Source organism: Limanda limanda, chromosome 22, assembly GCF_963576545.1.
Source record: "Limanda limanda chromosome 22, fLimLim1.1, whole genome shotgun sequence".
NCBI lineage: Eukaryota > Metazoa > Chordata > Actinopteri > Pleuronectiformes > Pleuronectidae > Limanda > Limanda limanda.
Window position 1 is genome coordinate 13,885,759 of NC_083657.1, and position 15,247 is coordinate 13,901,005.

Below are 15,247 nucleotides of genomic sequence, written 5' to 3' on the forward strand. Positions count from 1 at the left end.
GTGCCATCTTTGCCTTCCGTCTCATTTACATATGCTTCTTCCCTTTTTTCCCCTTTCGTTCCATATTTATTGTATATTTTCTGTTCTCCCATTTCTCCGCAGACTGCTCAGAAGGTGCTCAAAGCTGCCAAGCAGACGTGCCAGCGCTTGGGCCAGTACAGGATGCCATTCGCCTGGGCTGCCAAGTAAGACAGGGATAAATATTACCCAGGAATACATCTGTTTGGATTCATCTTTTGGAATTCAGCTTCATTGAAAAGAAAATACTCAAGTGCAACTGTTTCACCTCATTATTCTTCTGAATAGTTGAACCAATTCTGAGATTTATGCAGTTCAGAATTTCCTAACCCTGTGTACTAGTAATGCAATACATATGACATACAGTAAATATAATATTATAATTATTCAGGCAGCCTAACTAATCCCCAAACTATCCAATAGTACATGCATGGAGCTACATCACATTAGCTTTAAAACCCTAAACCCTGTAACCGTAGCCCTGTTTGTGTTACCAGGCAAGTGTTCAAAGATGCTCAGGGCAGCCTGGACATGGACGGGAAGTTTTATCCGCTGTACCGCCACGACAGCAGCAAAATCTCCACCGATGACATAATCAAGCTGCTGGCCGACATCAGGAAGTGAGTCATTGCCACTCTCCTGCTATTTTAGCCCGTGCATTTGTACATTTTAAATTGTTTCCTGGTGCATCTTCCTCTTGTGTTGAATGTATGTTTTCCTCGTCAGACCCGAGAAGAGCAAACTTCAGACAATCCCTGGACAGCTGAATGTCACCATTGAGTGTGTTCCACCTGACTTCTCAAGTATGTTGTCTCACTCCCCTTATCCAGCATTTGCCTCTGTATCTATAACAATGGTCACACTTTGAAGTCCAATGCCTGCCTTTAAAACACACTGCACAGTGTAAATATGAAGGAGCCGGCGCACAATCCGTACGGTTAACTTACATTGTAAAGTCTAACAACACATTTAGCTGCAGAGTCATGCATTGGGTTCTACAGTTGTGACTATACATTCATACAATGCCTTCCTTCATTCTCTCGGGCATCTGTATGTTTTTTTATTTAATTTATGCTTTTTATTTCTATACAAAATACAACAACCTACCACATAGCAGGTATTGTAATGTATAAAAACTCAAAGTAAAATAAAGGTTGTTCATTATAATGGAAGTGTCTATGTGCATCTGCGTGATGCATGACCCTGGGTTTGCTCATTGGTGCGGCACAACAGGAACTAGGCAGCACAGGTTTTGGTTCCCTAACTCTTTTGCTCTGCACCCCACCCCCCCCAGATACGGTGACTTCATCTTACATTCCGGTCAAGCCCTTCGAGGACGGCTGTGAGCGGGTCTCGGTGGAGATTGAGGAGTTCCTCCCCGAGGAGGCCAAGTACAACTACCCGTTCACCACCCACAAGAACCAGCTCTACATCTATCCCCTGCAGCTCAAATACGACAACCAGAAGACCTTCACCAAGGTGTGTGACTCACAATGAAGCTGGATGGAAGAGGAAATGAAATGATGAATAATGAAAACTGTGCGCTGGACTTAACCATCTGTTGCATGGTGTGACCATATGACAAGGATGACTTCCTCTCAATTTTATTGGAAGGCAGCAATTATGAGTCCATCTTTTTCTGTTTCACACAACACAATTTTCAGCAACTAATGTGCATTCAACATATTGGACTCTTAACAGTCCAGTAGCACAAGGCTACTCTGAGACTGTTCACAACTCTTCAGCACATTTATAAGGGGAAAATAATATATTAATATTATAACACAAATTATGGTTTTAACAAAACATATATATATTCCTATATCCCAGCCAAATTCCACGTTGGTCCACTTCTGTTTTTTTATACTGTACTTTATTTACCAGGCGAGAAACATTGCAGTCTGCATCCAGTTCAGAGATTCAGATGAAGAAGGCGCAGTCCCTTTAAAGGTGAGTTGCACTAACTGCATGGAGACGATATAGTACATGTGCTACAGATCACATAATTCAATAATGTAGAGAAGACAGCTGGAGCATGTGTACGAGTCTATTTCCTCATGCTCAGGACAATATACATGCGCACATAGCAGAGGATCCAGACACAAGGGAAAAAATACTTCATAGAGTCCAGGTTAAGTTTCTACTGTTCAGAGGAAATTAAGTTTAAGATAGAAGATGGATGGTTGTGATGTTGAGACAATCATACACTGATATTTGATCAAAAGCAGAAGTTTCAGACATGATGAACTTTTCTTTATATTGCTTTACACAAAGTGGAAGCCTAAAGTGCAGCTGAGGGGCCAGAAAGGGAGAAAGGAAAAGCTTAACGGTAGCTGGTTATTATAGCTGGCAAGAGAGGATAATGAATGGTCATTCTTTTTTTTCTTTCTTCTTCTCTCCTTTCTCATAATTTCTCTCTGGCCACACACTTTCAAATATTTGTGGCTGGAAACAGTCATCAGCGCACCATGGATTGTTGTTTCCACTTTTTTAGACGGAGCTAGGAAGACAGAAATTCTTTCACATCACCAGTCCGATAGCATTTACACTTGATGCTCCTGATAAAGACATGTCCGCTCACACACACTCAGGCTGGTGCAGTGAGGCAGAAAGTTGTTTACTAACAGCGAGCAGCAGGAGCCAGCAGCACACCTCTGTGGAGATCTAATCCGTCAGCGGAAGCTCGGGGAGGTTCTGTGTTGAACATAAGACACAGATCTGAAGAGAGAGGAAATTCTTTTGAAGCTCTGGGAAGCACTGACGAGAAAGTTGTAGAAGATAAAGAATTTTCCAGAGGCTGCGATTTGAAAAGATTTGTGCAGAAAGTGATGTATTGTCGACCGGTCAAACCGATACTGTGAGCTCTGGTTTGATTAATTTGTTTTACCTGAATTTGTTCTTTTACCAGTGCAACCAGTATGAAGTGTTTGATTTATAGTCCTGTGTAGTGCAGTACATGTATGAACAGGAAGACTTTGACAGATAGGATCCCAGGCATCTCCCCTAATGTTTCACCTTAACCCTCATCCTGAGTTGGGTAATCACGACTCCCATCAGCCCCTCTGCTTGCAGCTGCAGCGTTGTGTTGGGTTTTCCATCGGGGTAGACACAGTAGATTTCCCACTGCTGTACCTTGTGAGATGTAACCACAGATGTTTGCCATATCTGCTTTACTATTTATCTACTTCTCCTGTGTTTTTGTTTGTGTAAATGCTCTTTTATTGTTTAACTTTAACCAAATGTAGTCTTGTGAAGCTTTTGGTGACTTGCTCAGTGATAGGTGCTGCATTTTTGTCATCACAACTCTGTCATCATGATATTTTTAAATATTCAATTACAGGGGGCATCCTTCCAAAATACACAAGTTTTTTAATTAGGTTTTGTGGTTATTTCTCCCATCAGGCACATATTCTTTATTCTCTCCTGTCATTATTATAGTCATTATTTTCCTATTTTTTGTAACAAAACATGCAAGATAGACTTTTTCTTTCTTTTTCTTTTTCTTCCAAGTTTTATGTCGGGGAACACACCCATGATATCATGCAAAATGTGTTATATTAAAGTCACTGATGCCTGCTGCACCTCCAGTTCGTATCTTATCTGATTATTATTACCTTATTCTCATGAGTATTTGAACCCTGTACCCTTTGCTCCCGGAGCCCCTCCCATCCTCATGGCTCGTCCAAGTCCTCCTGCAGAGGCTCCAGCTGTTTGTTTTTTTCATCCTGGCTCCTATCAGTCTCACTTTCAATCACTTGGCTCCAGATGTCTGTCCTTCCTCTGGCCAGCACTGCTCATTACTGTTCATTACAGACGACTACAATTGTTAGCATCCTAATTTAGTGTCTCAAACCAGCCATCAGACCATATCTGAATTTCCATCTTCCCCTTATTCTTTCCACAGGTTTATTTTGTTTGAAGGTGCTTTTGTGAAAGATCCCACATTTATAACCTTTGATGCCTCTTGTTGACATGTGGAAAGAAAAAATCAGTATTTGAGTGGCCACATGTGTGTACACAAAGATGTGTAATTGTTGTGTGTTTGTTGGTTTTCTGTCATCAACATCCAGCAGAGGATGGATGACACTAGTGCTTAGATGCAGTAAACGAAACAGTACCAAGGCCTAAAAATCCGTATCACTTTTCACGACGTCGCCCTCTTGTCTAGACGGATCCTCTGCTTTCTTAAATTCCTTGTTCTACTTTCTCCAGTTTTGTTGCTGCTTTAAAGATGCACGTGATCCAGGCCTGGCGCACTCTTATTCGTCTTTTTTCCCCTGAATACTGTCTGTAACCACAGATTGCTGAGCACTTACTCACCGCTGTGCCCCAACATCAAAGACTTGAATGACTGATGTGCTTGCCTGCTTTCCTTTCAGTGCATCTACGGCAAGCCGGGGGACTCACTCTTCACGGGCAGCACCTACGCAGCCGTCCTTCACCACAATCAGAGCCCGGAGTTTTACGACGAGGTGAGACGACCCCGCTCAAATACAATAGTCTAAATATATCTGCAGTTTTACAGCCGTGTGATTTATTCCATCTGCTCAATAAAACCTGAACGTACACATCAGGTTATTGTAAACGATGAGAGGTGCATCTGGAGCAACAGGGAGGAAACTCTGCAACTTCTCTTTTCTTCTCAAAACTCCCTGGAAGCTTATACCTTTTGTACAGTGTGTGTTCAGGGCTCAAATTCCTCAGCTTTCACTGAGATAATCCAATAAATCTGTCTCAGGGGTAGAGCTGTTATCTCACACTTGGCTGGTCAAGCAGTCACACGCACACAAAGCCAGAGAGAGGTAGAACAGAGGGCCTTGATGTCAAACCGATTAAGATTTTAAGAGTCCCCACATACACCCACATGAGGGCTTCCACAAACTGCAGCACAGTCACTGGGATCAACCCCCCCACATGCTTCAGCTTCCACTCACCTCATGGAGGATTTCTAACAATGATCTTTATAGTTTTAGCATATTTTATCATGACTTTGAGTACATATAAGTTTGCTGTATGAATAGATTTTTAATGTTAATGTACGCAGGAATTCGACATTTAAGACAGGACAGAGACAGCTTTATCAGTTATAGTCTTATGGCAGTTGTATACAGAATTTTGGATCGACTGAGTGACTCATACCCATGAAATTCTTCTGAAATTTGTTGCTAGCTTGAAGTGTATTGGTGGAGAATCAATTTACTGTGTCATTTCCTGTGAGAAAATCATGTGCCAATACGTCAGGAGAATGCATTTCTGTGCTACTGCTGCCCCCTTGTGGTCATTATGTCTCACTGAAATACACAGCATCATGTGTCAAATGGGTTTAAAAGTTAAACACAACTACAAATATCGTTTTAGTTAACGGTAGTTAAAACTGTGAACAGTAGACAACTTAAACCTTTTCAATTAAAACCATATTTTGTGACATGAAATTTATACAAGCGATATACAACCTCTTCATCATGACTAATGTGTGAACTCAATATTGTTTTGCTGCACGAACCGTCTTTAAGTCGTACTCTATCCTTACTGATCATTTGAGATTTACTGCCCACTTCGCTACGATTAAAAGAGCCACCAAATGTATCCTGGTTAATTCAGCAATCTTGCACCCATATATAACCTGTATTGTTTTTATTCCTGGTTTATTGTACATTTAATTTGTCAAAGTTTTATTCCTCTGTAACTTTTTCTATATTAGATTTCTCTTTAACTGAACATTTTCATAAAAGCCCTTCTAGAGACAGGTGTTGTGAATTTGAATCTGGTAGGGGCGCTGATATTCGCATCTGACAGCTGTTCTCAGTTTGTCTATGGGAACTGTGTCTGTCCCTAACAAATACACTTTATATAAACATTATTGGTAACTGAAAATTACTATTCTGGTCTAAGCAAGAATAAAATGATGTCACCTTGAGGTTGAAACAACGAACTTTTCATCCGTGTGCAGGTTAAAATTGAGCTGCCAGTGCACATGCACGAGAAACACCACCTCCTCTTCAGCTTTTACCACATCAGCTGCGAGTCCAGCAGCAAGGCCGGCAGCAAGAAGAGGGAGGGAGTGGAGACGCTGGGTAAGGAGAAAGACAATCGTCTCTTACTTAGGGAGCATTAATAATCAAGAGGTCTGTTTTTCTCGGAGAGCAAGGTGCTTAAGGCCTCTGTTTGAATCTTTCATAGTGGGTTACTCCTGGATGCCTTTGCTAAAAGACGGGAGGATGCAGTCATTAGAACTTCAGCTTCCTGTAGCTGCCACTCTGCCCAATGGATACCTGTGTCAGGACACCAGGAAGGTAGAACCATACCCACCCGAAGCCTTAAAAACCCTACACGACCAGAATTTGCTGACATTGACATCTTGAGAAGTGCTATAGAAAAAACCTGGAGCTCTCTCTGAAAGCTAATGAATTCCCCAAAGAACATAATATGAATGATAAAATCTGATGCAGTAAAACAAGTGCTCCAGCGCGTTCTGACTTTTGGTTCTTTGAACAGTCCCAACCAGATATCAAGTGGGTGGAAAACGGCAAGTCGCTGTTCAAAGTGAGGACCCATGTAGCATCAACGATATATGCTCAGGTACCACATTGATTCTCCTTTTCCTTCACTCAAATGTAAAGTATGCATGAAGGCAGCTGGTGTCTGTGTGTGTGTGGATGGCACTGATATTGTCCTGTTTCCTCCAACAGGACCTGCATCTACACAAATTCTTCCAGCACTGCCAGCTGATGAGGACCACGTCAGAGGGCAACCAAGCAGAACTGATCAAATACCTGAAGGTGAGATGAGGAGGAGGGAACAGATTTAGCATTTTCTCTGTCTTATCGACCGTTCAAAGAGTTTTAAAGTACACGTGACATTCACTCATTAACATGTTGTCAGAAGGCAATGACAAAAACGGAAGGCGCTCCGAATCGAAGTCGAATGGAATGTATTAATCAAGAAAAAGTAAATTCTTGGACTGTCAAAGGCCAATCGTATCAGCAGGCTTGAGTGTGCAAAGTGCATGGAAAAAAAATGCAAATAAAATAACTAACTGAAACCTAAAAGCACACAGGTAGGACGTGCGGTAGAGAGAGGAATGCCTGAGTCTTGGGGTTCATACATGCTATTAGTGTGTTTTTGGAAAAAGGGGCTCTTTTTAATTCACTTTTTAAAATCTTCATCATATTTTTTCTCTTGCTTCTTCCTCGTTCCCTCAGTGCCTGCACGCGATGGACACTCACGTCATTGTTAACTTCCTACCGACAGTGCTGATGCAGCTGTTTGAGGAGCTCACAGCAGCCAATAAAGAAGCCCACGAGATTGCTGTCAACTCTCTGCGGTCAGTTGTCCACTTGTGTAAAACGTGGCGTGGCGATCTATTTACTGCTGCTCACCATGTTCACAGTGAATCATTTCCCTGCTCTGTGCCTTCAGCGTGATCATACATATTGTCTCCCGGTGCCACGAGGAAGGACTGGAACACTACCTACGCTCTTTTGTCAAGGTAATGCATTTGACATATTGCTGCTTTCAGACGTGCGCTGAACTGCAGTCATTCTCCTGAAATGATCCAGGGGAGCTGTTCAGATTAGGCTTTGGAAATCCTCACGAGTTTCACTGGCCAGCCCCCAGTACAAATTCTGAGTGGGCCCATGTGAAAAAGAGGCAGGAGATCTTCCAAAGGATTCACCATAGTGACTGGGTGTGTTGATGACATTTCTAACATGTGACCGACACAAAACTGAAAAAAAAAAGAATACAAATATCTCATGATGAAAGAGTGGTGCCATACATATCGAAGCGACAACGAAGATGTCATGTGCAAAAGGCACACTCAGGGGAAAAGTCTGTTCTCAATTGTGTGGACATTCTCCAGAGATCATGTCTGATAACGACTTTAGAGAGAGAATTAGGGAAACTGACACCTTCCAGGTATTTGTTCTTTCAACTGCCTCCTGTATGTATTGATTATTGATTTTTGTTCTGTTCTCAGTTTGTGTTTGTGACCAACAACCCTGCCTCAGGAAACTCTGCGACCACACACGAGCTGCTCGCTACTGCAGTCACAGCCACCCTCAAGCAAACTGCGGATTTCAACACCAGCAATAAACTGCTCAAGGTGTGTGCCTCTGCATCAGGCTCCATCGCCCGATTAGTTGCAGTACCAACACAGGACAGCAGATGGTACACTTGCCTATAAAAAGGAAGAGAAACATGGAGCTGCTTGTCTTGTATTTTTCAATCTTGACAAGTGGGATTTCTGTCAAATAGCTCATATTTTCCCCACCATCACCATGGCTGTTTGCAGTAGATTTCACTTGATATTGTTCTTTCTGAGGTAGGCTGCATATTCTCAAACACCCATGAGTCGAACTCTAATCCTCATTTATCCCCTTTCTGTAGTACTCGTGGTTCTTCTTTGAAACCATGGCCAAGTCTATGGCCCAGTATCTGCAAGAGGGCAACCGAATGAAGGTCAGCATCAATTGGTTTTTAAATCTTTTCTGTTTGTTTCTCACGTTAAAAAGGGCACTGCATGTTTTTCAGGGCTAGATGTTGTGTGGACTTTTTGTACCAAATGTTGATGAAAGAAGTCAGCACATATAAACAAACTGCACACAAGAAAGGACGGATAGTGACTCATTCAACCAATACCATATTTGACATGCTAACATCAAAGTTCCTCTGGGTCAAATGCAACAATGCCAGATGTTGAGTCTGTTGACAAATTGAACTCTGACCTGCTGAGAGAAAATTAATATTTTCAAGTTTATCCACGTTTTCAGCATTTTTTGTTTTTGTTTTGAAGATTGCTTACGTGATCCATCATCAGTTATTTTTCCCCGCCCGCCTCTTTAGATGCCACGGGCCCAGCGATTCCCCGACAGCTTCCACCAGGCGCTTCAGTCCCTGGTGCTGTCGGTCATGCCGCACATCACCATCCGCCACATGGAAATCCCTGAGGAAGCTCGCTGCATCAACCTGAGCCTGGCTGGTCTGATCAAGGTCTGAACTCCACATGCAAATTAAAGATTAGACCAAGTTCACCGAATTGCACAAGGCACATCATCTTCATTCACGTGTCCTCGAAATGGTTGTATAGCAATTCATCAATTAATACATAATTGTTAATTAATAATAGGTAATTATTGATAAAAAACTTGAATTCATAAATATTTTTTGTAATTGATTTATTAATCTATAAATAAGCTTAATTACAAAGGCTTTAATTATTTGCTATTTTTATTTTAGCAAGAAATAAAAAGGGGAATTGGAGAATAATTTACAAATGAAATATTCAGTTATTTTTCTCTCATTCATTTAGAATTCTAATGAAAAATCATAGAAATAGTCCAAATTACAAAACCACAAAAAGGTAAATAAGTACAGCATTTAAGATACAATGATAAATTTAGAATCAAATAGTGGAATTTAAAAATCTATTTGAAAATGCAGTTTAAAAAGAGAAATAAACAACAGGAATTCCCAAATTGAATAAAGAATACAGAATTGAATCCGGCATTTGCAGCAAAAGGGCCATTTCCTTTCACATGGGCATAAGAATTTCCCTTCTGCTTCTCCTTTTCCTGTTAGCTGTTCAATGTACATAGTACATTTTTTGCAAACAAATGTATTCATGCCTGTTTTGTTGTACGATTAGAAATTCATTGATGAAATGCTTTATTGCTATATCTCTGACGTGTGTGCTACTCTGTACTCCCTGCCATTATTACCTCCGCCAAGGATTTTAATTGGCATTTGTTTGTTATTCAGCAGCATTACACGAAAACTGCTGGACAGATTAACATGAAACTTGGTGGAAGGATGTGATTTGGGTCAGGGAAGAACGAATCCAGTATATTAATTTCTTCACATTCGTTTACATTGAGTTTCCTTGTTTACTTAGAGAATAGTTTGTGGTTCTTTATTAAAATGTGAGTGTGTGAGATTTGGTGTAAAAATCTGGACCAAGTGAATATAAATGTGGTTTGGTAAAGGCACCGTTTTGGCCCTGGTGGATGTATGCATTCTACTGAGGGAAATTACCTAATTGTTCTGCTTTTCATCTCTGCTCCAGAACACAGCAGCTCTATTGTTACTTGATTATCTCAGCCTTAAAAAAAGTTTTTTTAGTATTGGTTTACAGCTGCTGCGTACACATGTGAACCATGTGTGCTGACTGAGCTTGTTCTCTCCTCAGAGGTGCCTGACCTTCATGAACAGGGGCTTCGCCTTTGGCCTCATCAACCACTACATGCGTCATTTCAGTCTCAAAGATCCCAAGGTAATTGCCCTGACTCTGTGGCCCAGGGCACAACAGACGGTGGTAAAAATGTGCTTTAGGTGTAACTTGTAAAGGGAAGGGGCAGAGCCATTAGAAAATGGAAAATAATAAGTAAAATAAATGATCTGATTGGGGGCTTGAGTATGACATAGGTCCATATCAGTATGAAAATAAATTGCAATCCTCACATTAGCCAGATGAGTTCCTTGTGTCACTGCTTTCAGACATGCATCAACCTCTGAATAATCTCCTGATAGTCTCCTGTGAGAACATCGCAGGAGATGTTGAAGATGTTTCTAGCAGGCAACAGAGGCAAAAATGAAAATGACAAACTGAAAACAAAAACAAAAGTCAAGTTGAAAGAGCAGTGGTGTCGATGTGCTGTTAACAAAACACGTGATCCTGCAGAGGAATTAAAGCGTAACTTCCTGCCTCCTGCATGCTGCGTCACCCCTCACCTGAACGCTCCGGAGAAAGTCCAGACCATTGCAAAGACATTCTTAAGAGTTTGTCTGAAAACAGCTTGTGTCCTCATTGCGTTATTATTTATAGACTTATGCTAAAAATTCCTCAGCAGAGCATGAGGGACACATGTGGCTTGCACTTGTCCATCTTTGAAGCTTGAGCAAAATTCTGCATGCATCATTATATCATATTCTACCTGAAGCTTTTTCAGTTTTGCATGACTCCATCTGCAGCAATGTGGGGCGTCGTCCTACCTTATTGATGGTTGTGTTATGGCACCACAGACATATTTGACTAACAGATGAACCCATGAACCACACTCTGTGCCAGGTTTTGTTTTAACAAGCTCTGGATTGTATTCATTAAAAAATTAGACAGAAATGTGTGTGTGTGTGTGTGCACCTGCGGAAGAAATAGCTCATGTTCGTGTATTTGCAAAACAGGTGCTGACTGAAATGAAATTTGACTTCCTGATGACAGTCTGCAACCACGAGCACTTCATCCCCCTCAACCTGCCCATGGCTTTCGGACGCACCAAGCTGCAGAGGGTCCAAGGTGAGACACTCCTCATACACCAGACGCGTACTAGCATCGCTCTCACGTGACCCCAGACCCCCTCACTGACCTTGTTCTGACCAGCACCCACCACCACTGGTCCCGTCTATCACCCAGCTTGATCGTGGGCCCTTCGTGTTCACTGGTCAGGTGTGTGGTGAAAAACACGCCTGACACGTGTCCCGAATCTTATCTGTACCCGCTCAACAAGTTTATCCAACATTCATTCCACAACCACAAGTGAAGAGCAAACATTTGTGTTGTTGTGATAAATGCTGCATGTGTTAATAGTTTTACCCCTACCTCATTTATTTTCACGTCCTCCCCTCCCCTCTCTGTTTTTTTGTTTTGTCTGTGTGTTTTTGCCTATGATCAGATTTTATTCCGTATGCGACGGAGCTTTTTGGCCCTGTAGGTAGGTGATGCTCACCGAACCGCACCATGTTTGATACCGTACGCAAACACCCTCGCACGTGAACGCTCCTTGTTCTGACATGCACTAACTTGCCATCCTGTCAGCCTCTGTTTCACAAAAGCTTCAGGGCCTCGCCAGCTCGAGGCAGAGGCCTTCATGTGCTTGAGCCTGTGTTTTGTAGATGGGAGGAGCTTTGCTGTTGTGGGAACGGACACTCTCAATGCTTGATAGTCTGTATTAGTAAACTCTAGGCAGGAAGCTGCATTTCTCTCTCTCTCTCTGACTCTCTCTCTCTCTCTCTCACTGTTTGTGTTTATCCTCTGAAAGGAGGTTACTCTGGGCTACGTCCTCATTTCAGTTCAAACCGACATATCTATGATTCCTCTTGAATTATTGCTCTTTCCTGATTTGCTGATACAAATGAAAGATTTCTGCATTACATAACACATCTATATGTGTATGCAATCAATGTTTGGTTTGGAAACGCTATTGTCTGAATGAATGTCTTATGTGGGTTTGTGGGAATTCTGCATACATATTGCAACTTGTTCTATTGACTGGACAGCACATTAATATTCTTTTTAAAAGCTGAGTTAATGATTATTTAATTTTCAGTATTGTGTATTAGTAAGTAAACAATTGCATGTACATACCATATTTCACAAGACACATTGTCTTGTCTTGTGTTTATTAGATTACAGAATGAGGAAATTTCTCCCAGCCCACACTGACCTATTGTATTTCCTGTTTGGCACAACATCAGAGCAGAGTCTGGAGTTCAGCCTGACCGAGGACTACTGCCGCAACCACTTCCTGGTGGGCCTGCTGCTGCGAGAAGTGGCTGAGGCTGTGCAGCAGGGCCCCCAGGTCAGACAACTGGCCGTGAGCGTTCTCAAGAACCTGCTCATCAAACACGCCATGGATGACCGCTACACGTTTAAGGTGAAGCGTGATATTGAGGCTAAGAATAGACGAGTAAAACGGAGAAATCCCACCGACCCTAAATGCTTTGTTTATTATTAAAAACTATTACAACATGACCAAAATGGATTTCAGTGCATTTATAAAAAAAAAAATAAAACTCATCTAGTCTTCTCTAATGTTTCAGAACCAGCAGGCCCGGATCTGTTTGCTCTACCTGCCGCTGTTTGAGCTGCTCTACCAGAACTTGAAGCAGTTGTCCGCCCAACCTTACACCTCAAGCCCCGGCCTTGGCCTCAATGTGAGTCCCTATGCGACACTGGACCACCAAGGCGGGGTTATAGTGTGCTCCTTTGTTATCCAACTCCCTTTAACATCTATCAAGAATACAATTAAATCCCAGGAGTTGTTCTTCATCAGGTGAGGAGGAACCTTTCAGGTACAGAGGGACGTTCCATCATCTGGACATGACAGACAGACAATTTTAGCTCTAAACTTTGTACCTTCCACAATTTATTGAAGAAGCAGATGACAGCATTGATACAGAATTGATATTAGCAGTTTATTGTTTCGGTTTCTTGACTCTGCGACTGGAAAGAGTGGAAAATGTGTGTGTGTGTGGTTCCGGTATTCCTCATGTTGTGGGGACCTAAATCTGTTTGTACAGTCTGTTTATGGAGACTTGTCTTCCATATGTGTAGGTGTGTGTGGACTTGTTACTTCTTAAGGACCTTTCCCAGTATCCCGTCATGGGGACAAAAAAAATTAAATTGTAATTCCTGAAGTCATGGTTGTTGTTAGTGGTAAGGTGTGAATTGGGTAGGTTAAGGTTAGGGAAAAGGTTTTTGGTTAAGCTGTCCACAATTAAGTCAATGCAAAGTCCTAATAAAGACAACTGCACAAACCTGTCTGTGTTATAATGCAAACTTCAAATGGTATCTATCAGAAGGTGCAGCTGTTAAGTCTGTGAACTGAGCTTTCTTCCAGCTGACTAAAATCTAAGATGTGGTTCAGTATTTAACAGTTTACATCATAACAGCAACATACTTTTCAATTCCTCCATCTTGTGGTCGTTCCAGGGCTCCAGAGACGACCTTATATCCACCAGTTCCACCGACAGCCGGAGAATCAGCACTGCGATTGAGAGAGACCACGGTCAGTTTAGAACGGCGGATACTGCACAATACACATTGTACCCGGCTTCTTCCTGTTTATACATCATCCATTATCCTCACTCACCGCAGAGACCTTTTGCTGCAGCAGATTTTATGCAAAATTAAAACTGTAACAGCACTCTGTCTGAAAGCAGATGTGTGCTCTACTGTTCATTTCTTTTCGGGATTCGTCACCACACATGCCACAGACTCTCCCTGAGGCTGCCTGGTCTATGATGTTACAAACATTATGGTTTGTATAATATTTGCATTTAATGATGTTATGGAAAGTGCAGCAATAACAGTGGCCAAAGATAATAAGAAGGTGCAACTGAAACCAATATTGTTATCTCTTCCAAATTTGAAATGAGCTCTGTTCACGCTCAACTTCTATTATATCTGTACTAGTTTGTCACCGGTTAAGATGCTAAAACCCTTTGCCGTTATTTTCCAGGAACAGTCCTTCTATATTTTAACCATTTATTATGCTTATGAAAGAAGCAGCGTGTCCCCCAAATTTACGATTGTTACCGCCAACAAGTTTGTGAGGTGTGTGTATATTTTATTGTGCTGCTTTCAGCTGATATAAATAACACTGCACTCTGTTGGTTGCAGGTCTTCTGGGTCTGAACGGCCATGTTGTGAGGAGAGAGGACTCCAGGTGCTCTCTGTTTATGGACTCGGGGACACCAGACAGCATTGAGGTAAGAAAGTCTCCCACTAGCAACAACGTACATTTAAACACTTCTTGTATCTGCAGCCCAGCACACATAGACCCCGTTCAGACCTGAGTCACATATGAAGGACCACCCACTCATTTCCCATACCCATTTCCAAACTTTAAAACGCTGGAGTATTGTGCATGGACCATGGACGCCATTATCCATAGCAGAGTTGATGTATATATATGAATGTAAGCATCAGAGGACACTTACCAAGGTCCAACAGCCCCTCAAATATCCATAAAACTGCCGCAAACTTTAAACGTATAGACATCAGTTTCCTAAATATACCTGTAGATTCTGTATCTGTATTTAAATTTGTTGATCTTGGTCAACGCTGCAGAGACGCGGCTCCACCATGAGCAGCAGCCCAATGCCTCCCGTCGGCCGACTTGGACAGTACGAGATCCGAGGACTCCTGCTCTCCTTCCTACACATCGTCAAGACCCTGTCCGAAGGTCAGTGATAATCCGCACCAACGCTGCACAATCAGGCCTAAACTCCAACTGTTTATTCCAAGTTGACTTGAGTGAGTTATGTCAGTAGATAACAACATGCATCAAAGAGTTTGTCGTTTTTTTCCACAGACACGCTCATGGCCTACTGGAATAAAGTCAGCCCTCAGGACATCATGAACTACCTCAGTCTGCTAGAGTGAGTAGTGTTTTAAGGAAACTATTATTAATCACATACTAGTCCAATTAAATAAGTTATATGAGACTAAAGT

At 41.9% G+C, this 15,247-nt stretch overlaps 1 protein-coding gene across 1 annotated transcript in view; it reads left to right on the top strand.

Annotated features, from left to right (window-relative positions):
* The window catches only part of dock11 (dedicator of cytokinesis 11), a 54,094-nt gene that overhangs the window by 21,020 nt on the left and 17,827 nt on the right, over nucleotides 1-15,247 (top strand). The window contains exons 14-37 of the mRNA XM_061066384.1: nucleotides 103-185; nucleotides 516-638; nucleotides 745-821; nucleotides 1,313-1,497; nucleotides 1,903-1,968; nucleotides 4,398-4,490; nucleotides 5,969-6,092; nucleotides 6,199-6,311; nucleotides 6,514-6,597; nucleotides 6,708-6,797; nucleotides 7,221-7,342; nucleotides 7,438-7,507; nucleotides 7,997-8,122; nucleotides 8,407-8,478; nucleotides 8,863-9,009; nucleotides 10,205-10,288; nucleotides 11,197-11,308; nucleotides 11,685-11,723; nucleotides 12,487-12,665; nucleotides 12,832-12,945; nucleotides 13,724-13,799; nucleotides 14,414-14,502; nucleotides 14,864-14,978; nucleotides 15,108-15,174. Of these exons, the coding sequence (XP_060922367.1) occupies nucleotides 103-185; nucleotides 516-638; nucleotides 745-821; nucleotides 1,313-1,497; nucleotides 1,903-1,968; nucleotides 4,398-4,490; nucleotides 5,969-6,092; nucleotides 6,199-6,311; nucleotides 6,514-6,597; nucleotides 6,708-6,797; nucleotides 7,221-7,342; nucleotides 7,438-7,507; nucleotides 7,997-8,122; nucleotides 8,407-8,478; nucleotides 8,863-9,009; nucleotides 10,205-10,288; nucleotides 11,197-11,308; nucleotides 11,685-11,723; nucleotides 12,487-12,665; nucleotides 12,832-12,945; nucleotides 13,724-13,799; nucleotides 14,414-14,502; nucleotides 14,864-14,978; nucleotides 15,108-15,174 (2,450 nt within the window). The remainder of the gene's footprint in view (nucleotides 1-102; nucleotides 186-515; nucleotides 639-744; nucleotides 822-1,312; nucleotides 1,498-1,902; nucleotides 1,969-4,397; nucleotides 4,491-5,968; nucleotides 6,093-6,198; nucleotides 6,312-6,513; nucleotides 6,598-6,707; nucleotides 6,798-7,220; nucleotides 7,343-7,437; nucleotides 7,508-7,996; nucleotides 8,123-8,406; nucleotides 8,479-8,862; nucleotides 9,010-10,204; nucleotides 10,289-11,196; nucleotides 11,309-11,684; nucleotides 11,724-12,486; nucleotides 12,666-12,831; nucleotides 12,946-13,723; nucleotides 13,800-14,413; nucleotides 14,503-14,863; nucleotides 14,979-15,107; nucleotides 15,175-15,247) is intronic.